This window comes from Rhipicephalus microplus, chromosome X, assembly GCF_043290135.1.
Source record: "Rhipicephalus microplus isolate Deutch F79 chromosome X, USDA_Rmic, whole genome shotgun sequence".
Taxonomy (NCBI): domain Eukaryota; kingdom Metazoa; phylum Arthropoda; class Arachnida; order Ixodida; family Ixodidae; genus Rhipicephalus; species Rhipicephalus microplus.
The window spans coordinates 127,894,057-127,916,866 of NC_134710.1; the positions used below are offsets into that span (position 1 = coordinate 127,894,057).

At 47.1% G+C, this 22,810-nt stretch overlaps 1 protein-coding gene across 3 annotated transcripts in view; it reads left to right on the top strand.

The window, feature by feature from the left end:
* The first annotated feature begins 11,616 nt into the window (after positions 1–11,616).
* The window catches only part of fus (epithelial splicing regulatory protein fusilli), a 155,238-nt gene continuing 144,044 nt past the window's right edge, over positions 11,617–22,810 (top strand). For 2 of the 3 annotated variants that reach the window (XM_037427693.2, XM_037427694.2), the window contains exon 1: positions 11,617–12,082. In XM_037427693.2, coding sequence (XP_037283590.1) covers positions 11,954–12,082 — 129 coding nt within the window. In that variant the 5' untranslated portion in view covers positions 11,617–11,953. The remainder of the gene's footprint in view (positions 12,083–22,810) is intronic. The other variant, XM_037427692.2, reaches the window with a different exon arrangement.

A 22,810-nucleotide genomic window follows, 5' to 3' on the forward strand; every position in this document is an offset into this window, starting at 1 on the left:
GAATTTAGTGGAAATGGTTGGCTGGTTCCTCAGCAGCTTGACGCAACTGAATGGCCATGAATCGGACGGGGCGTTACTTGAAAACTAATTCATTTACTGAGGGAACGGGTTGAATATGAATTGTTTAGTCATTAGAGATTGATAACATAACCTCGTAAAATTATAGAAAAATATCTTAACAGTACCAAAATCAGCAAATCTAAAGGGAAAATTTACACAACTGTAACTAAAACAACTGAATTAAGCTACACCATGCATGAACCGCCTCGTGCTATCTTTGTCTTCTTCCTCATCTGCTTCGCTCCCAAAACACATGCGGCGATTTGTCCGGCGTGGGATGGAATAATTCTTTTGGATGAGAGAACAAGTGCAGATAGAGAGAGGGAGATAGGAATAGACATAAAAATTGTTGGTGGAAAAGAAATTGTCGGCGTCGTGGGATTCGAACATCCTATTGTATAGTATAGCATAGTACAATATACTATAGTACAGTATAGCAAGGGGATTGGAAATAGAAGGAAAGGGTGACGAGATGTGTGGGGTGAATGGAAAGAAAGAAGGAGAGGAGTGAAGCTTAGCATAGAAAGAAATGATAGAAATAAAGAATGACAGAAAGAGAACAGAAGCGTGAAAGAGAACCAAACAGGCAAGAGGGAAGGTTTCAACGCGTAGGAAGCCGAGTGGTGTAAAGTCCAACGTCGGGCTCCAGCTGACTCCCGGGCACAACACTCCACCGCGCGCGCCGTCCTCTCTGCAGAACGCCGCAAGCGAGCACGGTTAGGAAGAGGGAGCAAGATAAGGCCGCGACTTGCAGCAGCTGTGTTCGCAACGTGCTCTTGCTCGGCAGAGCTATAGCGTCGCAGGACGCTCCATGTCCAGCACGCGAGGTACTCCAAGCTCTGGCCGTTCCGGTGACTGCAGCCACGTTCTTTTTTTCTCTTACCTTCGTTTGCCTTCATTGCCAAGTATCCCACGGGTTTCTTTTTTTTTTACCACCCCCACCGCCTCTTTCTTGTTTTTTCAGAACCGCTGCTTGATGACACAGTTTCGCAGCACAAAACGCGATCCGTTTCAGCGATCTGCTCCTATACGGGCAATACAGCGCACACTTGTGCTTCAGCCGCAGTCGTGTAAGAGAGGTCATTTGCTGTGCCTTTCAACGCATTGCGTCTATCAGTTGGTTGGAGCAGCTGTGCAGGTAGCGTCACGTGTACGATTTATCATACGATGTCACGAGCAAAACATAACGAAGAAAACAAGTTTACGGGATGTCCTCTAGCATAAACACGCATATATGTATCTAACATTCGCAATTTAAGAGGAAAATTTTTCGATCACTGGCGCCTCATTCATTGTCGATTCGGCAGTGGAAGCATTCTGACTTCACACCGCGCTGTTTGCTGAATGCGGAACGTTACAAGATCCTTTTCTTCGTCCTCATTGCGTCATGACAACGGTGAATGTTATAAAGTAACTCGATAGTTATCCAACTGAGAAGGTTAACTAAAACCACTTGCTTCGTATCGTTTGGAATATCCCACCGCCATTTAATTCGGAAGCGTGGCAAACAAATACGACTGCGCGATCAGGGCCGTATTGAACAGATATTCGCTACAAATGAAACACTTCTAACACGACACTACAGTTGAACACGTGAACACTCACTACATAGCGTACAATAGCAGCAATAGCGAAAAAAAAAACATAACGTCCCTGCAATACATATCCTAAAAAAAAAAAAACTGGCAAACTATCCGTGTTCAGTGTTCCACTGCACTGAGTTACTACATTCCACAAAATGTGAGAAGCATATTTTTCTCCCTTGGTTCTTTGCAAGCTGTAACATACAGTAACAATAACAGGCTCGCTCTACGGCAAAGACACAAAGTAGTGCTCCGTATACACTTGGGAATGGGGAGAGGAGGCACCCTGTGCTGTTCACGCTCCAAGGCGCATACACTTTGATTCCTCTCACGAAGCTTTATATCGTTTCAGTGCAGTGGAAGCACGATGCCTAAAATCCTACAAGGGCACGCAAGAAGATTATCCGATTTCTGACGCAGCCGCGCAGCTCAAGAGGAACAAGTCGAGCGAATTCAGAGGCTTCAAATGAAACAACGGAGAAACAAGAAGTCTACGAAGGAGGACAAAAAGCGAAAGAAGAAGAATCGAGGCATTGGCGCGCATATCAAGCGAAGGCGATGTGTAAGTGAAGGGGAAATTCAAAAGAACCTAAATAGACACGAGCGTAGACGTGGAGTGTATTCTTCGTGTGACATCCACCTTTCAACCACCGCATTGCATATTCGGCGGAGATGTCACCAGTGATATTGTGTTTGCAGTAATACTTTCTCACGTTATACGTCTGTTGCTGTCTGGCTCGTAGCGCAGCAATTTATTTTTCGAGGAAGGGGGCGGATGGGCACTCTTTGAAGGGCCTTGAAAACACCCATTTTCATTTATTCTCGGTAAAATACCCTCCTTCATCTAAAAATGCCAGGCCTGCGTTGGAGGGCGCAGCACAGTCACAGCGAAAGCTAGAATGAATGAATGACTGCAAAACTTTATTTCGAATATTTTTTCCGGTGAAGGTGGAGCCCCCAGTCCAGGGCCACTGGCATTTGCCATCTTGCAAGCTCTGTCGATCAGCTTGAGCCGTTCTTCAGGCTTAGAGCAGGACAGCGCAGCCTCCCACTGCTCCGGTGTTGGTGTACAGTTTCTTGGCACTACCTGTGTGTGTTGGCTGGCCCATGACACGCGGTGAAGTGTGGGGTGTTCTCTGCATAGCGGGCATTTGTTGACGTATATTTCCGGATAGATTTTACTCTGAAGACTGAGATTGGGGTATGTATTAGAAGAGCGGCCTTTCAAAGCCTTTTCTAACCACTAGTGGGGTTACTGCTACAATCTTACCTGCTTGATACCCACTACGGAATTAATCGCAAAAATTTTAGGTATGTCACGTACACATGTTAGCATGTAGAGCACTTATAATAGCTGCACTGCGGCTTTGTGTGCACATGATTGCTACAACATGACTGCGTCAGATCACCGCATTCTAGTGGCTGTATTTCCGGAGCGCTGATTTTGTGCCACCGCTTGGAGCTGAGAACTATGCGAGCACGTGTCGGTATTAGATTGCATACATATCGTCGTGATTATATGCCAATTCCTCATATGAACACCAGTCGATGGTAAAACTTCCTCGAGTTTTCAACGTTCTCTGCACGCTGCGCCGTATAGAAGGAAACACGGGGTACCCAACGTGTGTATCCGAAAGCACAGTGATCGAGCTTATTTTTCTTGCACTCCGTGCCCATGGGAATTCGGCTGCCTTCCATCATGTTCAGCATCGAAAGACTGTCATGGTAAGGAGGCAGAAACTGAGGCTTAAATTTCTTCATTGTATATATTATAATGGAAATGCCATTAACCCTCTTGATTATCTGTTCACACCAACGTACGTCTCTAATCGTCACGACCATTCACGAAAAATATTAGAATACCGTTACAAAACCCACTCTTTCGGTAGTTCTTTTTTTCGTAAAAACAATACAGGAATGGAACCGTCTACCGGATGATCTCCTCAATGAAACTGATAATGAATCCTTTTTTTTCTTCCTTGTAACAACTCCTACAATATCACTGCCACTAAGAATGGTTTGCTGTCTCGAAGCGTGTGGGTGTTTACAAATGCATGACTGTGACGTTGTTTTCGCTCACCAATATTCGAGTGTTTTTTTTCTTCTCTTAAAATATTTTGAGTGCTGTTTTATTTGTTGATTCTATTGTTTCGATTGAAAACTATGTAGTCAAATTATTATGTGTATCTCCCCTACGTAATGCCTCACAACGATGTAGGTGAAATGTAAATAAATAATAAAATAAATAACCACTCAATCACAGCTACGGGTATGGTTAACAACTCCCTATATGTTCAGTGCGCATCGATATTTCTGCGATTAAAAAGCAGTTGAAGTTTAGCGCCTGTCCTGTGTGGCTCTCATATCTTCCGTTTACGTTTGTTGCGCTACGCCCGAAATGAAGCCTCCATGGCAGTCTGTTAACCATGCCCCTTGCCATCCACGGTAGCTACTTCGCTGCTTCTTAGCACGAACGACATGTGCGTACAAAGCTGCTCGTATAAAAGGCGGCAGCCAGTCACAATGCTGTACACAGTTGCACAGCCTGCCGGCCAATGCCGAAGAAATCTCGAACTATGAAAAAAGAGCTCATAGGTTCAGTTCTTGGTTTTCGCGGTAAGACTTTCCGAGTCTCCGCCAGCGTAGTCAGTATCTGTTAATTTAAAAAAATCATATTTATTTTTTCAAAACGTTAATAAACTCCATTTCCGAGTACAAACCTGCAAGTGCATTTCGTACTGTGTGTGGCACGTGAGGCGGGGTGACTCTCTTATAATATACCATAAAATATATCTGCGTTGCACCGTGGACCCTATGAACAACGTGTTGCGGACACTAAAGGTGTTCATCATATAGTTACTTAGAAAGGTTATAACGTAGCCTTTCAATGAGCGCCAAGTCATTCCGACGTCGTTGTAAACGACCGAACAGATGCATCCGCGCGATGTGCGTATGACAGTGTCGGTGTAGTGTGATTATTCTGATCGGTGAAGGACCAACGCAGCTCAAATATTCATGCACTTGTAAGCGACCGTACATTGGTCAAATCCCAACAGATTGAGATGACCTTGACAAGCAAGCGTAATTTTCGCCTGAATGTCTCACAAACCTCTACATTCCGCGCGCTTAGTTAGGATGTGAGCTAACTACATCTTATGCCATCAATGGCTCGGAGTAGCATTTATTACAATACCTGTTCTCACCTCCCTAGAACACTTTGAAATGCCTTAAGGATCGGATGTGAAGTACTTATCTAGATGCAAGAAGGCGATTGAACACCTTCAGTGTAATTGTCATTTCAGTTCGAAAAAAGAATAAAGTCCTCGACACAACACTCAACAAAAACGTATATCTCGTAACCGCGCCTCCTTACGAAACGGCTATAGTTGAACGAATTAACGACTCACATTACATAGCAAATCAGCCTTGTAACTGAGCAAGGACCACGAGAAGATGGGGACGAGCGAATAGTGTGTTCTCCCTGTGTTCTCCTGTTCAGTATCGCGCTCGAGTTTCTATGTAACTCCTCACAGAAACCGCAACTTCTGAGGCCTGGTACCAGCCGTCGTCAACTCAAACAACACTGAAAGCACCACTCTGTTCTCTTTAAAAGCAACGCGGCGTTCGTTAGACAAAAAAAAAACAGTACATTATGCGGAAAGATTTTATTTCTCATGACCAATTATTATTTAATTCCTCTGACCCATCCCTCTGTGCAGAGTAGCCAACTGGACAATTCACCCAGCTAATCTCGCGGCCGTTAATCACTTTATTGCTTCACCGTGAAATGCCTTTAGCTCTTATTATATATATTTTCTCACCCATCATGCATTTGCCAGATATCCAAGGAAATTTATCGTGCAGCCATGCCAAAGTTACCCGGCTGACAAAAAGCGCAAATCTACAATGCGTACGGTCGCTGCTCTTGTAGGGAGAAATACGTGTGTCTCACCGCTTACGTGGCACGTTCAGCGTTATCATATACAATCCACAGAGCAGCTAGTAGCGCGCCTGGCCAAAATTTGCTCAAAGGCTCGGCGCACTGTTACGCGGATGAGGAAGACGCGAATGGCGCGTGCATGCTGAGTGGTACACGAACGAGTTCAAGGCTACGCCATGTCGGGCAGAGGAGGTACGCAGTTTTGGCCGTTAAACGCGTCTCTAAATGTCATCAATCATTGCGTGAAGTAACCGTGGGTAGACGGCATTGCTTATGGGCGCGGCAACTAAGTGACCCCTTCCCTCCCCCCTCGCTTGGCCGTTCACTGGATTTTCGGCCGAAGGCACCACCGCAGGCGCTTCCATTGTTGCCCGACGGAGAGCGTACGACGACGACGACGCCTGATGACCTCTCTGCAAGCGCGGAGTTCACGGACCAAGCAGCGCGGCGGTGCCGTGTGGGAAAGCTGCCGAGACGACGCTGGTCGGCAGTGTTCGTATTTTCATGGCCCCTGTTTTAGCGCCGGCCGCATCCGGTCGAGCAACAATGGGCTCCAGCGTCGGCGAAGAAGGCGCCCCATTACGTCGGGGGCCCCTCGGAGATGGCCGCACGGCCAGAAGGGGGGGTCTCCTCCGGTTGCGCATCCCCGGAGGAGAGGATGGCGCTGAAAAGCGGCCGAAAACGAAAGTGGCCGGAAGGCGGCATTCCGCGTCGGCCACACTGCCTCTGCGAGGAGGGGGACCGGACAGTGCAACCGGTTGAGCGGGCGAGTTGAAGGGCCGCGCAGGACGTCGACCCTGATCAATGAGAGGGTCCTCTCGCGGTGCCCCCGGTTGGGCAAGGAACGCTCGGCCGCCTTCGACAACAGAGCGGACGGTGGCAGCGACGCACCGATGCGCTCGGACCAAGTTGCCGTTCAACAGTCCGCCCAATGGCCGCTGACACTTGATCTGCCTGTGCGATCGTTTCAATGACCACACAGGCACCATGGTGTATCCCGTCACACACGCAACAATAAGTATCGGCTATCCTTCCATGCCTCGAGCATCGTAAATAATGGGTGCAGTGTATGATATATATATATATATATATATATATATATATATATATATATATATATATATATATATATATATATATATATATATATATATATATATATATATATATATATAAAGAGTTTCACCACCTACAAGCACGAGTTCTTTTTAATGATCGACACGGGGTACAGTAAATGGAATTCTTGAAAAACCGCAGCTGTCTTCAGTAAAAGGCCAAACATGAAGAAAATAAGGGTTTCCACACGAACGCTGTTAAGAGATTGTGTTTCCGGAAGGGTGCGCGGATGATTCGTAAGGAAGAGGTCGTAATTATGTTACGTTGTCTGCGAGAGAGAGAAGATTAACCGGTGCATGGTGAGGTACACTGTATTGAGGAAAATCGCTCAGGTGGGGCATTAGCGTCCAGATTGCGAGTTCTACTCCGGCCCCGGCGGTGGCATTTCGATCGAAGCGTAATGCTATAGACGACTGTGCACTCTGCAATGCCAGGGCGTCACATGATCGCTATTCCGGGAGCTCTTCCCTAAGGCGTGCCTCAAAATCATATAGTTTTGGTACGGTAAACCTCACACTCCATTATTATTAGGCTAACCCCGTGTGAGGCAACATCGTCATCACCACCGATGCATGCACCATATACGACGCGAGACGGCTGTGGCATCGTCGCAGTTTAAGCAATATTTTGTTCTTGTCCAGAGGGCGGCTATTTGGACTTACTGGAACAGTTGCGTACCCTGTATGATTGTTGCGTACCCTGTATGATTGCCCTGTATGATACCCTGTATGCCCTGGATGCCCTGGATGATACCCTGTATGCCCTGGATGATACCCTGTATGAGTTGCGTACCCTGTATGATTCGGTCTCTTGCCTCGCGATCGGGCTGAGTACACCTGTATGCCTGATTTTGGCTTTGTGCCCCAACTGCACGATCATGGTAAAGATGCGTGCGCTAGGTGACATAAATCTGCCTCACTCGGTTTTTCTGAGCACGAATGAGAGCGGACAAAATGTAATGGAGTATTTTGCAACAAATAATGAAGGAGACGATTATTCTTTTTTTTTGTTATTGCGCGTACTTTGCTAGCTGAGACAGAGAGAGAAAAGACTTTATTGAATTGTCCGATGGACGACTTTCCTAGTCCTGGAAAGGAGGGTCGTCCTCGGGCGGCGGGGAAAATATGACAAGGACGTATCACGCAGCGCTTTTTTCGACTGGTCCCGCTAGACCAGACTACTGTCTTCGTTTCCTCTGCATCTTTGCCGTCACTTAGCGTGCTGTCATCTGACTGTGTGTCTTGTAAAGTTCAGTCATTATCTTTTCAACTAGAGCTTCATTCGGTTATCGCCGAGCATCATGCCCGGAAACCAGCCATATATGTTCCGATTGCTTACCGCCTGAACCAGTAGCTGGCATAGAGAAATCTCGCGGGGAGTCGAATAAAACGTGGGCTGTCGACGGAACGATGCATGCAAGTTAGCCGTATTTTTTTTACTAAAAAAATATCTATCAACGCAATAAACGCGACGTGGTGCTCCGAACTTTCTCATTTGAGCGAATATTTTACAATATGTTCTAATTTCGCACGTCTGACGTTTAAAACTGAGCGTACCTTGCAAATTATGTTTCCCTTTCTGCTGTTTCTCTTCGTGTCAACGTTCCTTAATGAACTTCTTCTTTTCGAGATCAACCTCAAAAGTGCGTCAGCGTGAGACAAATGAGGCAAGAAGAAAAGAGCTGTGTTCTTTTTCCAAATACTTTATAATTTTATACACTTCCAAGGGCGCTTCCAAGACCAGCAATGCGCTCTGCACTGAGTACAAGCATCGCGTGGTTGGCACACGAAGAACTCGAAGCGAGCTCGAAACACCCGGCGGCTGGCTTCACCCCATCGCGTCGGAGTCGCGTGGCATGGCTGCTCTGCGGGGACGCCAAAATCGGAAACCAGTTGGACGGGTCATGGTGGGCCGCTGCGAAATGTTGCTATTGAAATATCTTACGCACGTCGGCATCAGCGGCGGTGCGCGCAAGTGGCGCGACCTATCGGGGGCCGCTGGGGGCACGCCCACACCCTCGGAGAACATGCTCATGGGGCGCGTCCCACGGCAACACTGCGTGATGCAAAAGAATGCCACACATTCCGGTGCATTTGTAAATCGATCAGTTCGACTCACTGATTTCGACCGATCAAAGCAACGTTAGCACTTTGTCGAGCTCCAAACTTACTTACGAAGCTGCCAGCACTTGGGATGGTCGGGTGCTGTGCGTCTCTCTTATTTCATGTGCGAGTTGACCTGTGCGTCTTCCTTTTAGCATTAGACCAAACAAGGCTGCCCCACAGACATTTTCGTGCATGAATGCGTGCACTGCACGTTCATATCGGTTTGTTTTAAAAGCGTAGTTATAAGCTTTCTGTTTATATTAATATTAACTATATGTAAATAAATTAATATAACTCAAAAACAAAGGGGAGCCAGAAATGGGATTGTTCACTGTGCCTTCGACAGGAGCGCATCGAAGCGAGGGGGCGTGCCCACACTTGAACTCCCGCGGGGCGTCTGCTCTCCGTCCCCTGCACTGTGCGTAATGTGGTGGACCGAACGCTATGCACCCTGATACGTGAGTTCTTCGTCCCGTTTCTCATGTGTCCAGAAGAGACCAACCTGTTACGATCAAGCACTCACACGAGCATTATTCGTACGGGTGAATTCCAGCCGGTCACGAAGCCGAACATACCGGGAGCGAAGGCGGTCGGCCAATCGCTGAGAAGCCCTTCTCACGAATGAAAAGACGCGACATTTTGAAAAAAAAAATAAAACTAGAACTGTGCTGCGTGCTGGACGAAGAGCCTGTGATTCTTCACTTCACCCTGTCCAAGGCAGTGTTTCATGCCTTTTCAGCGATGATGAAAAGTTAGAGCGTGGGGAGGGGGGGGGGGGGGGGCATGTGAGAGTATGCGGTTCCGGTGCCTCTATTTTAGCTCTCTGTCATTTCCAGATGCCCGACTTAATGGTCACAAAACATTAAGTTCGACTGGGGCTGTATCGACACAGGATCCTACGTCCTACGGATTTTTGGGCAAGTGTACAATGTTCTGCCTTCTTTTTTTTTCTATTTATTTCTTTATGCGCTTTAAGGTATGCTCCTCGGAGTTGGAATCGATGCATTGGTTAGCATCCAGATGAAATATCTCAATAGCTCTTGGTGATACTACAGCTATTGAGAGACTAGGGTGATACGCAAAACTTGGGCGTACCTGAATACTTAGTTCTGAAATGAAATACCTTAACTAAATACCGTCAATATTTTATCCAAACTAAAGGTATATATAATCGCATGAGGCATTCATGATTTGCGTTTTTTGTTCTTGTGTGTGCGCTCACCATTTTTTTTTCTTTTCTAACGCGAATCACGGCCAGCGCTCTCTTACTAGTTTTCGACCAGAGACAATCATCTGGAGGGCTGCAAAAGGGAGCGAGGAAGATCCTTCCCAGTTACAACAACCAGCAAGACCACCAGCTATCGGTTCTTGGCCGGCGTCACTTGCGTAGCCCCGGCGAAGGCGTGGCCTGCTGCGCTTGGCGTGTAGCTTAGGCGGCCAGCGTGCACCCGTAAACTTCCGCGCGCGAGGGGCTCCTTTGTCTTAACGGAGCGAGCCCGGGAGAGAGAACGGCCCCTGGAGGCGCATCTCCACAAGACATCGCGATGCCGGACTTGTTCTTATTAACGGCAGCGCATCAGGATGCTCGGCCCTTGGCGGGGAGAGGCCTTCTCGGGAGAGGAGAAACCTGTTTCTTCATCTCCCTAGGTTGCGTGTTTTTTGCTATTTTTTTCTCTTTCCCACAGACAGCGCCGTTTAGGCGACTTCTTTTTGGTCCCGAATCTTGTCGGCTCGCTGACCAGTCCCGTCGAGTGAGTTTTTTTTTTTTTGGTCTTTCTCCTCTCCTACGGGAACAGCGAGGAGCGCTTCTCTTCAGTTTTTTCTTACTTGTTGGCCGTCGAGCTTATCATTGCTTGTGCCCATTTCGTTGACGTTGCAGGGACGGTATCTGCGCGGACGTATTTATGTTGGGACGTGATTTCGCGTATTACGTGGTGAAGAGGAAAGATGCGGAATAAAAGAAAAATAACACACTGGACACAACCGGACGAGGTTACTTACCCCGGGCTCGTCCCCGCGCTGCGCCCAGTCGCGATCACGCTTCCTGTGGGACGAGCAGTGAGAGGCGGAAAAGGTTTGCATGCGTTCTCCAAGATTGCAGGAACAACTCGATTCCCGCGTGCGTGTCATGTCGATCGACATGAAGAAGGCTAGAATAAAGTGCCAACTAACAGGGCGTGATTTACAAAGACGTTTTTTTTTTTTTCAGGCACTGCGCCGTCTTACCTTATGACTGTCAAAAATTAGGTGTTTTTTTTTCCTTCTTGTAACCACTACCGCCATCACCACCAAATTCGTTTCTGATGGATCGCGAACGATGGGATTTCCCGCACGCAGTATTCGAACAACGATGAGATAAGGGCCAGTCTGCGGGGCGCAAAATGTTGCCCCGAGAATACAAGCAGGAAAGGTCGCCGCGGCGCTTCTCGTTTTGACTCGGAAGGAAACTCGGTGTCCCTTCTCGGGACAAGGCAAACGACAACGCGACTGGCGAAGTTGCGCTGGCCGCCGCGAGCAAGAAAAGGCGCAGGTCGCGGGACAAAGCGAGCGCCAGCAGAGGCCACGTTGTCTGCTCGTATTCTTTTTCGACCAGCGTTCTTTTTTTTTTTCCTGGGAGCGCGAGCGCGCGCGCGTGTCCCTCTCCTTCGGGCGGTGCAGAAGCCCGTTCCACCTGTTGCAGCCGGCGCGTCGACGTCACAATCGGGGGGAGAGGCACCTGTAGGCGGCCCTCCAATAGCGCGTCCCTCACTCTCCCCATGTTGTTCACCTGTGGCGAGGGGGCCGCGACTGCAGCGCCTGCGCAGCCCCCCGCGGCGAGGAGCCGGCACAGTCCTTCTAGCGGGGCTGGTGTTGTCTCCTTGGTGGTGGTGGCGGTTATTGGACTTTTTGCCGGGTGTTTTGCTTTGGGGCTTGGTCTTTCTTCGGGGGGCTAACTTTCTTCCTACGTCGCCGCAAATCTGCACAACTGCACCAAGCCAACACGCACACAAGGGCCGACGACGGCAGACTTCCTTCCTGAACGCGCACACTCCCGCCGGCAGCTGCTGCACAGTCGGACCATGCCGGCCAGCGCGTGGCCCCGCAACCCGGGCGGCCGCTGCTGAGCCGGGCCACCGATTCCTCCGATCAACGGGGACCCCGAGCACAACATGGCCGCCACGAGGTTCGCCGTGGTCGTGCACCTGGTCACGGCCGGCCAACAGGGAGACGCGCTCGGCAGCGACGAGCAAGACACGGTGGTCTTCTCCTGGCTGGTCGTCGACCTGGCCAACAACAAGGTAGGCGGACCCATCGCAGCCACGTGCACCCCGAAACCTCGCGGGCATTCCGGACCGCTTTCCTTGACCATGCCGCGGTGTGTACGTGGCACCGTGGCTTTCGCACGAGGGATCGTCGCTTGAGCAAGACTTCGCCGCGACCCTGCCCCCGGTGTGGCCCTGGAGAAGCCCAGCGGTCGCAGCGAACAACGTTCCACAGCCAGAGCTCAGGAACGTTGTTCGTTGCAACGTGTCTCGCGCAATTCCTACGTTTCGCCGTCGCGTGCGTCTCTTTCTACGCGTGTATTGAACGTGGCACGGATGTTGCACATTCTCCGCCCTCATTATTTACGGCACGACTCATGCACCGCAGGTGGCTCCAACATGTGCGCCGCGCCACGTCGATCTCGCAGAGGGCCACTGCCCGCCAGCCCGCCTTTTTTTTTTCTCATCCCTCCATTACTAGCACACACTAGCTCACGCAGATACATGTGCGCCCTTTAGAGAACATCCGCTCAAATGTCACGAGTATTCTCTCTTTTTTTTTTCTCTCGCTCTTGTTATTGTTCCTAACGCATTCTTCCCGACAAAGATGAGGGATGACCTTTCGGTGCAGCATTCGTGGCGTCTGTCTTTAGCATTTCCCACTTGCGCAGCCCTGTAAAGGACCAAACACGTTGACTATACCTGAATGAACACGCCGCCCGGTTCGTCGAAGACATGGCCCGCTGCGTACTGCCCGCAGCGAAAAGCCGCGCGGCGGGCGCAGACACGCACGCCGGCGCTCGAAAGCTGGACGCGATGCTCACGGGGGCGACCTACTTCGTATCGCGACACTGATAAGAGGGCTCTCCGATAAGTCCAATAATAGGGGAGCATGGAAAGGTCTGCCCCTCTCTGCTCTTTATCTCCCGTTTCTCTTTTTGATTGTTCTTTGGCACTTTCGTTTGAGTTCAAGCGGGAGCTCGTTCAGGTAGGGCACGCACCGTTGGCTAGATGGAATTTCAGCCACTCCTCGTCAGACACATATTAGCGAAGCCGTGAGGCCAATGGCAAGGAGACCGTATACGAGGGGCTTTTAGCTTGTATGTATACTTCTTTACGTTGCTGTGTTACCGGATAGAATCTACGCTTGCGCGGGTCTTTACTGAACGTAGACCTTCATGTAACGCAAACTACCCGCCGGATAGGCTTTACGTTTCTCTCGATCGTTGAGTTCAAATAAGCCGAAAGTGCGAGCGCCAATGGCGATTGCATTTTTTTAGCGGGAAAGCTAGAAAGGCCTAGAACATAGACGTCATAAACGTGCGAGCCCCCTACAAGCTGTTTGGTGGCGCCATCGAGCGGGATCAGAATGAACCAGGTAAACACAATATTGTTATTCATGAAACATCGTGCATTGCACGTCAGGTGCATAGACCGCGCAGTGGCTTTATTACGAATGAGTTACCTTTTTAATCATTTTCACCTCAAAAACATAACGCGCAAGCCAGCGTGTTCATGACTGTGGCTGCATGAAGTGTCACAAGATGTCGACACCAACGTTGCAGTAACCTTGTATTTCTCACTCTTTTGCGCATACGAGGATACTGTACACGATAAAGAAACACTCTCACGGTTTTGCCGCAACGGTGATTCCTATGTAAGTTAAATGCCGTTAGCATCACCATTTATGGTTTGCGAAAAACGTATACGCGTTTACGTATGTACGTAAAAGTTTACGTATGAGGAGCTAAAACGTTGAAAGACATGCGTTTCGGTAAGACGGTAGACGCAAACCGGTATCCGGTAACACGTTAACGTAAAGAAGTTCAGCGCCTTATGCAAAGCCATAGTAGTAGCTGTACGTGGGGACAAATGTTCGGACTTGTACGCACGAACACAGAGTATTCTGGAGGCCACGCGAGAAGCAAGAAAACGAGTGGTACCAATGAAATATATACTCTCCCAAATAAATATTGATGTAAAACTATAGCATATGGTTAAAAATTGGTATCCTTGCGACGCTTTTCAGAGCACGAAACCTTGACAGCAAGTTCCTTTCGATGCAAGATGGGAATGGGAGCAATACACACTTTCGAAGTTTCTTTCTTGCAAAAAAAAAAAGGAATATATCCTTATACTTAACGAGTGTACGATTGAGCTCAATGCGAACTAAGCACACATGCAACTTTATGAGCTTAAGAACAGCATTATATTGGGACGTGATTTTGCGCCTTAAAATCATCTTCAGCTTTAAAAATTGTGTCTCAGATATATCGTGCGTACAAATTGTCTCGGGCAGTCATTTCCTGTCAATATTCCTTGAAAAGACACGGGAAATTTTTCTTGCATGTTATGCACTTATAACTATCCTTATAGTCGAGATGTCGCAAATGAGGTTTTCTTGTATCATTGTTGACAATAGTTATTATATACCCACAAACGAAAGCAGTCCATGTATGAAAGCTTGTGAAATAACTCGGAGGGTGCAGCATCGAACTTGATCATGGTATTGGCTGTCGTGGGGTGCTTCCTTTAGTTGCGTGGCAGCATACCAGACCTCTCGTGACCTTTCCAGTGATTAAAGAAAAAAAAATTTGGATGTAGTCAATGTTGTAGATTTTGCAGAAAACGCAACTTCGTCCTACATCTGATAAGCCGGGTATATACAGACGCGCTGATGCGCACAGATTATCCAAGAGTCGGCAGGACGCCGCGGAACAAAGGACGCTTCGGTTTCCTGAGCGATATAGAACAGGTGTTTGAACCGGAGATCTGTGGCGATGCCACAAAGCAGTTGTGAGGATTACATTGCTCGTCTCTATGTGGCAACGAGAAAAACAGTCTGTGACCACAAGTGTGTGAAGTGAAATGTACAGTGCCGTTCGAGAGTTAAAACAAAATCGTAAAGCAAAACAATGGCGTAGCCTGCAGCTGTAAACTCCTTTTGTGTGTCAAACCGTCTTTGTTCCGCGCGCGCGAAAAGTGTACTTTGTGCGCAGATAACAAAGACCACGTGGTGGTAGTCAGCCCTATGCAGGAAGACGCAAGCTCTGTAAATCCAGCATGAGCGCTACTAGACTGCTTTTATTGGCTCTCTATTGGACTAGATGCGTTACTATTCATAACAACGGCTGTATTCGCTGTGTTTTGGTTGATTATCAATTAAGTCTACCGGAAGAAAAAAACAGGTGTTCTGACGATGCACCTGAGTAACACGTGTGTTGCCCAGCTATGCCTACTTGCTGCAATGTGAGTCAAAGGTGCGGGATTCGAGCACGCGTACAAAACCTTGACAGCACGGAAATGTACTTGGATCGATTTCTTTTTCTTTTCTTTTGCTAATTTGCTTGCGAAGTAAAACAGAGAATAACCACCAACGCATTCTGTGTGTTCTCTTTCCTTTCTTTCCTCATCTCCAGACTAGTAGATGGGTTGTTCACTGCAGCATACAAATGACATTGCTGTTTCGCGCGGTTTTTATAATGAGAAGGATGCAACCAATAATAACGAAACTTGCAATAATAACACTGGCGCTATAGATTGGTGCAGCGCTCGGTACAAAGCCAGCTTGTTCTGAACACGTCAATATGCGATGGTGCTCTGTGTGTGATAAGCTGAACGGGCTACAGAAGTTTCTTGCCCGTTATTCTAGCTTGGACTTCATATGTTAAAATCATGCAAATTTTTGTAGCCGTTTTATTGGATTTAGTGGTGTTGTAGAAGGCGTAAGCCTGACAGTAAATGCCGGCAAAAATCTTTTCAGTATACATATAGCGTTGCAGGTCACCTGAATTAGTTACCATATACTTAAGTAAGTGATTTTGAAAATTAGTAGGAACTGCTGCGGGCTTGCCTGCAGAGATGATCTGTTGCGCATTAGAGTGAAATAGTGAAATGATGATGCATATGTACATACCTTCACACTTTGCTATCACGAACGTAAGACTGATTTTAGAATCCTAAAAGATAAATGAAAAAGAAGATGGCATAGGAAACAGAAGTTAAATACTTTTTATTATATTTTCGTTGTGGTCAGCGGATCGAGCTCAAATGTTCTAAATTCGAAGCACATTGAGCTCGCAAAAAACTTCATGGCGGGGTTCTTAGCGTGAAATGACATCATGTGTAGAAGACTCAAAATGCAGCCATTCAGAAAGATCAGTGCAAGCACCGCTGACAATTAGGTATGTGAAGTGCAGTAATAATAAGGCATTGTATTATGTCGCACGTACGGGTCTTGAAGCGGTGGTGACCTCGTGTACTGTGATGTGGAATGTATTTGCTTTAGCTGCAGATTATCACTGTGGCTTTGCGTTGTTTGTCTTAAGAAGCGCTTGGCAGTCATGTATGCTGACAAGAAAGTTTCTTTTCTTCTGTTTTCTCTTCTCTTTATCTTCTGTGATTTCGCAATCTAAAAAGAAAAGGACGTTATTGCTATCCGTGGCCCGAATTTCCTATACTTCTGTAAGTTTAGGTTGGAGAGCATTAAGACAACTTAATGTTGAAAGATTGCGGTGTAGACAATAATTGGAAGGAGAAAGCGCGCCCATGCACTTGTGTTTGTAGGGGGTGGGGCGTGCGCCGAAGGGGGAAAGGAATGGTTACAGCCACATCGCAGCATTTACGAATATATAATTAACTTTAATTATGAACTACATAGAATGAGTGCCGAGTGATATATTCAATCCGCGCTATGGCAGAACGTTATGCGTTCGAGTGTTATAGAGAGAATTCCTGGACGTATTACGCCAATTTAGAAAACTGCAACCAACAGCAACATATATAGTGAACCGTTCCACCTGTAGTTTTGTCCGGACTCCCCCCCCCCTATTCTTTTTAGAAGATGGTAACTATTAAGCGCTAAACCATACCGTAAATGTACAATGAAGTAGGACGAAGATTGCAGAACATATTGAGGTAAAAAGGACATTGACGTTTTCTTCTAAGCTGGTATGACATCATAACTATACCGCGGCTTAGAGTCAGCGCTTGTAACTTGTACACCCTGTAATACTAAGAATGAAAGAAAACTAAAAATTAGGAGATGCTGTTATCTGCTTGTAAAATAAAAAAAAAGTAAAATGTAGCAGTTTTGTTAGCTTCATTCTTGCTCCCCCCCCCCTGCATTTTTTACCTCTTTTTTTTTCTGCTGCCTCACGCAGTTTGCTGATCCTTCGAATAAACAGAATGTCAAATCACCGTAGGATATTTGATGAAAATCAGAGCAAATGTGACAGCTGTTCTCCCATCTCACCTCGTTCTTTTCCTCCTTCCTCATACGGTTACACCATCGTTTTTATTTCCCCTCGACCTACAAGTTTGATCACCTAGTGCGAACACTGCCACGACGCCATTTGATGCACTTATACGAACAAACGTACGGTATCCGCGTTGCTTGTGACAGGCGCATCCTGCATTGATCTTTTTTTTTTTTTACGTACAACACGAAAAAGTTTGAGCCGACAAATCGGCAATACTTGGTTTCTTAGAAATTCTTCATCTCCCTTTGCGCAAGTCTCTATCAGCGTACCCTTGAAACATTTCATTGGTTCCCTGAAAGATTATCATCACAAAAGTATTTTTTTTTAGTTCAGAGGAAGCGCCAATGAGAGAAAGAGAGAGAGAGGAAAGAAGTATTTGTAAAGCATTGTTTTGCGCGAATAACAACCGTTGCGATTTTACGTGCCAAAACCATGACACGATTATGAGAGAGGCCGTAGTAGGGGACTCCGTATCAATTTCGGCTACCTAGAGTTCTTCAACGTGCACGGACCTAAACCTAAGCACACTGGTGCTCTTTGTCATTCGTCCCCGTCGACTTGCGGTGGCCGTAGACGGGAATCGAACCCACGTTTTTGAGATTAGAAGTGCGGCACACTACATGCTAAGCTACCAAAGCCAGAGGCGTGCGCACGGGGAAGGGGTAGGGGGGTAGGAGGGGGTGCAAGTTCGTCTCTATGCATGGGCATTATCGAGAGGGGGGTGCCGCGACGAACCTCCGCCCCCTGAAGAGGCACCCTGCTTTGACCACGGTGGGTTTTATTTTGGCCCGAAAAATCTGATTCATGCTCAGCGAGAAGAATGCCATATTGGGTGGGCTTCCTTTGTGAAGTTGTGGTTGGCGGGTAAAGGTCATCGGCCCATCATTGAGTAATACAGAGCTTTCACAGGACAGAAGAAACACATCCATTCTGGACGATGGCACGGGAGCACAGAGGCTGACGTCACAGCAGCGGCAGTGCACTTTTTAAGGCGCCCCGCCCAATGAAACATTCTGGTCCAACGTAGGTTATGTGGGTGCCTATGAAGCTTTCTGTGAGAAGGTCTATACTTGCCACGAGTGTTTCTTCTTTCCCCACTTACCGATGCCCGGATCACTAGATTATAATACAGATTATCCGACTGATAAATTCAGAAAACGTCTCTTTCGGAAGTTTTTTTTTTTTTTCAATTGGTCTGCTGCCTTCATTAACGACATCAGGACTGGCTGTTATATATTCTTACGAGCCGTACCCTATAGCGTAATAACATTGTTTGTGAATGAGTGTTTGCGCACCCTGGCCTTGGCTTCGCCCCCATGCATCGAGCTGTAAACACAGTCGCAGATGGGCCGCAACCAATCCGTTCGTCAGTTTGTCAAAACAGTAAAAATTAAAGAAAACATACATGGTGGCGCAGTTGTGTCGCCGCGGCTGGCACACAAGAGTCGTTCGATTGGAACGAACGTTTACAACGTGTGTTGACCGTTACGCCAGGGCGGGCACGCAGACAATATCGCGATGGTGACCACGCGCCTTTGAAACGCTCACTTCTGACCTTGGAACGCATGGCTGCAGGTCGGCGCCATTGCTTAACTGTCAGATACGTATTGTTACGAATAGATATCGACCAAGAACGTTTCGCTGATACACCTCAAGTGAAAAGTGAATTTCGTACTAGTCAAACGAAATCGCGAAATACAAATACTTGTATTGCCATAGACGCTCTGAAACTAATTAATTACTCTTGCCGCCGGGATGAATTGCGGTGACTATTATAGCTTCGTATATATTACTACAAAACGCAACGTAAAGTGATTGGAATTGTTTAGTTATTATTCTTTTCTTAATTCCTAGGCTCCATTCCTTAATGCGAAGTTGTGGATGATTGTTTCATTAATTGAACCCGTATTCACGAAACATTTACGTTTTAGCTTTTTGTGAAAGCAAATGTCAGCCAGTCCAAAATTACTAGGTTCCTTTTTGTGTTTTATGCGTACAATGTTTTGGTATTGACAGGAAAACAGCTACATCTATTAAGAAAAAAAAAGAATAAGAACAGACAATTATTGTTCATGGGTGCGTGACACAGGAAAAAGTAATTCCTTCTGACATGAAGTAATTGTACCCAGTAGTTGAGCGACTATTTCATATTCGATTCCTGCTCACGGCAAGTTATTTTTTCACCCACTTTTCTTCCTTTTTATTTACATTACATTGGTTCTAATAACTTCCCCTATACATTCCTTGGCATTTCCTTGCCGTGCAGGTATTCATGTATTGCAGAGCGAAATGTCAAGGGTTTCTACCTGGGGGCCACAGTCGCCATAACTGTCACCGTGAGACGCGCGCGCGTTGGAGAAACTGGCGAATGTCGCGCCGGCTGGCGGATCGCCACGAATGCGACTCCCGAGGAGCGCGCAGGACCGGTAGCCTCCGTGCGGGAAAGGATGTCGCGCCGATTGCGCGACATGCGCCGTAAACGAAGCGCAAGATTGAGTCGTGCTCCGCCGCATGTCTGCTGCTGCCGTCGGTCACGCGCGATTAGTATTCGCTCGCAGAGACTGTGTCCGCGTGCTACAACTCTCGGAGTGCAACGCGCGTCTCATCCACCGACGAGCGTCGCACGGAACGACAGCGCGGGTGACCGCTCCAGATCGCGGAGTGGCGAACTTCAGTGGAGTGCACACACAGAGAGCCGGACCTCGGCCAGTGGAGCAGCAACGCGAGTCGGAATGACGACCTGTGCCGGAAGCACGGCGGGCTCCGAAAAGTCGGCCGAGGAGTGCGAGCCCGAAACGGACAGCCTCTGTCACGACTTCGCACAACACGTACAGACCGCGGGCGCGAGACCCGGCGGCGCCGGCTGCGCTCTACGCCGGAAGTGCATAGCGCGCGGGAGAGTGGGAAAATTGGGTTGCGACATACGTGCATATATGCGTGCAGTGGTGAAAAGCCTTAGCCCCTTTTTTTTCTTCTTCCTTCGTTGTTGTCTTCTTTCGTGACGCGCGCCAGCGTGCTGGTAACACTCCTGCCCGTTCAAAAAAAAAAAAAAAAAAAAACGCGCAGACTGAAGACTTCCGAGTCTCAGATACACAGCGCGACCCCTTCTTTGCCATTCGGCCTGTTGCGTATCGCGGGCTTCAAGCGACGCCGGTAAACGCAGTAATGGATGTTTTGGCTCACGAACGCGAGATTTTACAAAGCGCCCATAATACGATTTACAACAGGTCGAAGAAAACAAATGCTCGACATTCCAAGTAGCTCCATTTTGCTGTACTAAATAGGGGAAAGAGTAAACGAGAGAAGAAAGAAAATGCCGGGAGGCTAACCAGATGCACATCCGGCTTGATGCCCAGCACTGCGGGGCAAGGGGGAAAGCGAGGTGTCAATCCGCAGCCTTCTAATCATCGTTACGTACATCGATGACTTTTCTCGACTTTTCGACATCGCACTATATCTATCCTCTTTCCGACCCTTTTCCCCACCCCCGTACAGGGTAGCAAACCAGTTCGTCTAGGTTAACCTCCCTGTCTCTTCCTTTTATTTATTTATCTCTCTCTCGACATCGCACGTTATGGGTGACATAAATATCCGAAAACAAAACTGATATTCGTGTCGCTAACTGAAACTCCCTCAAAGCATCTCATTGGATTAAGGCATACTTAACTAATCGCAACCAGCAGGTAAGAATGGATGGCCCTGTCTCTGACTCACTGTCAGTGGTCTCGGGAGTCCCTCAGTGATGTGTCCTGGGACCACTCTTATTCTTGTTGTATAATAATGGCATTTCTGCTGTCTTCTGCCAGGCGTGCAACTTGAACTGCTCACAGATGACTGTTTATTTTATACCACTGTACCTAACAAAGAGGATCAAGTTAAAATTAACAGATCTTTACAGGCGTTGAACAAATAGTGCAAAAAATGGAACATAGAAATTATTTATTCTAAATCGACATATACACATATTACACCAAAGAAGAGCCATCTTTTATTTTCATATACCATCGGAGACAAGTGTTTAGTAAATCCTACTCAATTTAAATATCTAGGATTAATGATAACGCAAAATTTATCTTGTAACGTACACATTAACAATGTTTGTTCAAAGGCACGTGAGAGACTATGTTTCCTACGAAAAAAAAACAAAAAAACTAGAAGGTGCAACCACTGACGTGAACTTACTGCTTACAAAACCTTTACAAGACCAGTTCTTGAGTACGCGTCGGTGGCATGGAGCCCTCAAAAGTATTATTTAAAGAAACAAATAGAAAAAAAATCGTAGGTACGCGGTACGACTTATATGCTCCCGGTATTGAAGGACAAGGTCAGTTACAGAAATGCTCCATTCTTCTGGCCTGCATTCGTTAGAAACGCGCAGGCGCAGAAAAATCGTCTGAAACTATTATTTCAAAATCCAAATGACAAATACTTACTGCCACCAGGTAAACAGGGCTCAAGAAGCGACCACAAGAGGGCCGTTCAAGCATACTGGACTCGTACCGATAGATTCAAATACTCCTTTTTTTAAAACGTAATTTGAATGTGGAATAAATTGCCGGTGTGTGTTGTTGAACAGAACGATTTGTCAAATTTTAAAAGACCTTGGATGAATATATCTGTACAAGTGTAGCGTTTGATCTTGATCTAACCTGTAAAATCATTGCCAAATAAATAAACAAAATAAACGAAAATCAATAAAAATGAGAGCATCCAATTCACCGCTGGTCATACATGCTGATTGCGATTTTCAACTTATCACCGTGATCAAATGGATTGGGTGTGTACATGTGTGTAGGTAGGACACAAGCAGGTCGCACGTACAGCAGGTTGTATATACTATACTTGCTATATAGTTATAGTTACGATATAGTCACATCGTCCGACTAGCGCACAAGAAAAGACACAAGCTAAGCGTGTACGGCAGTGGTTGTCAACAGCGCTTTTGGTCGCTTCAATGGGACTACGAAACTTACAGGCAACGTGCCCAGTTTTAGCACTCTTCGCAAGAGGCGATTTGGCAGGCAGCGGTGTAACTCTTATGCGAGACTATCAAACGAATTTCGTGCTCGCGACGTGACCGAGTCAAGTGTACTTGAGGCAAGTGTTTCATCCTGTTACACGGACGCCGTGCTCTGCACCGGTGTCTTTCTTAATCTTCTCCGCAGGGCGGCGCTAGTTACAAGTGTAGTGAGTCACTTACAGTCGTGCAGTAGCGAAAATTGCAGGCCCATCAAAGGCAGGATTCGCGTGTAATATTGAATTGGTCACACGCGAGTCAATTATGGCTGCGGTATCGACGACAAAATGTTCGAGGTGAGGTAGATAAGGCGTTTCCGAGAGTTGTGTCATCGAGAGCCTATAAAACTATGTCTATGTTGAATCCCCAATGGCGCACTGCTCTATTTCAAATGGAAGAGTCACTATTGGAAAAAGCTAAAATTTCTCCCTAATACATCATCGAACACTTCACGTTGCCAGCTGTGCGCGATGCGTCATCAAAATC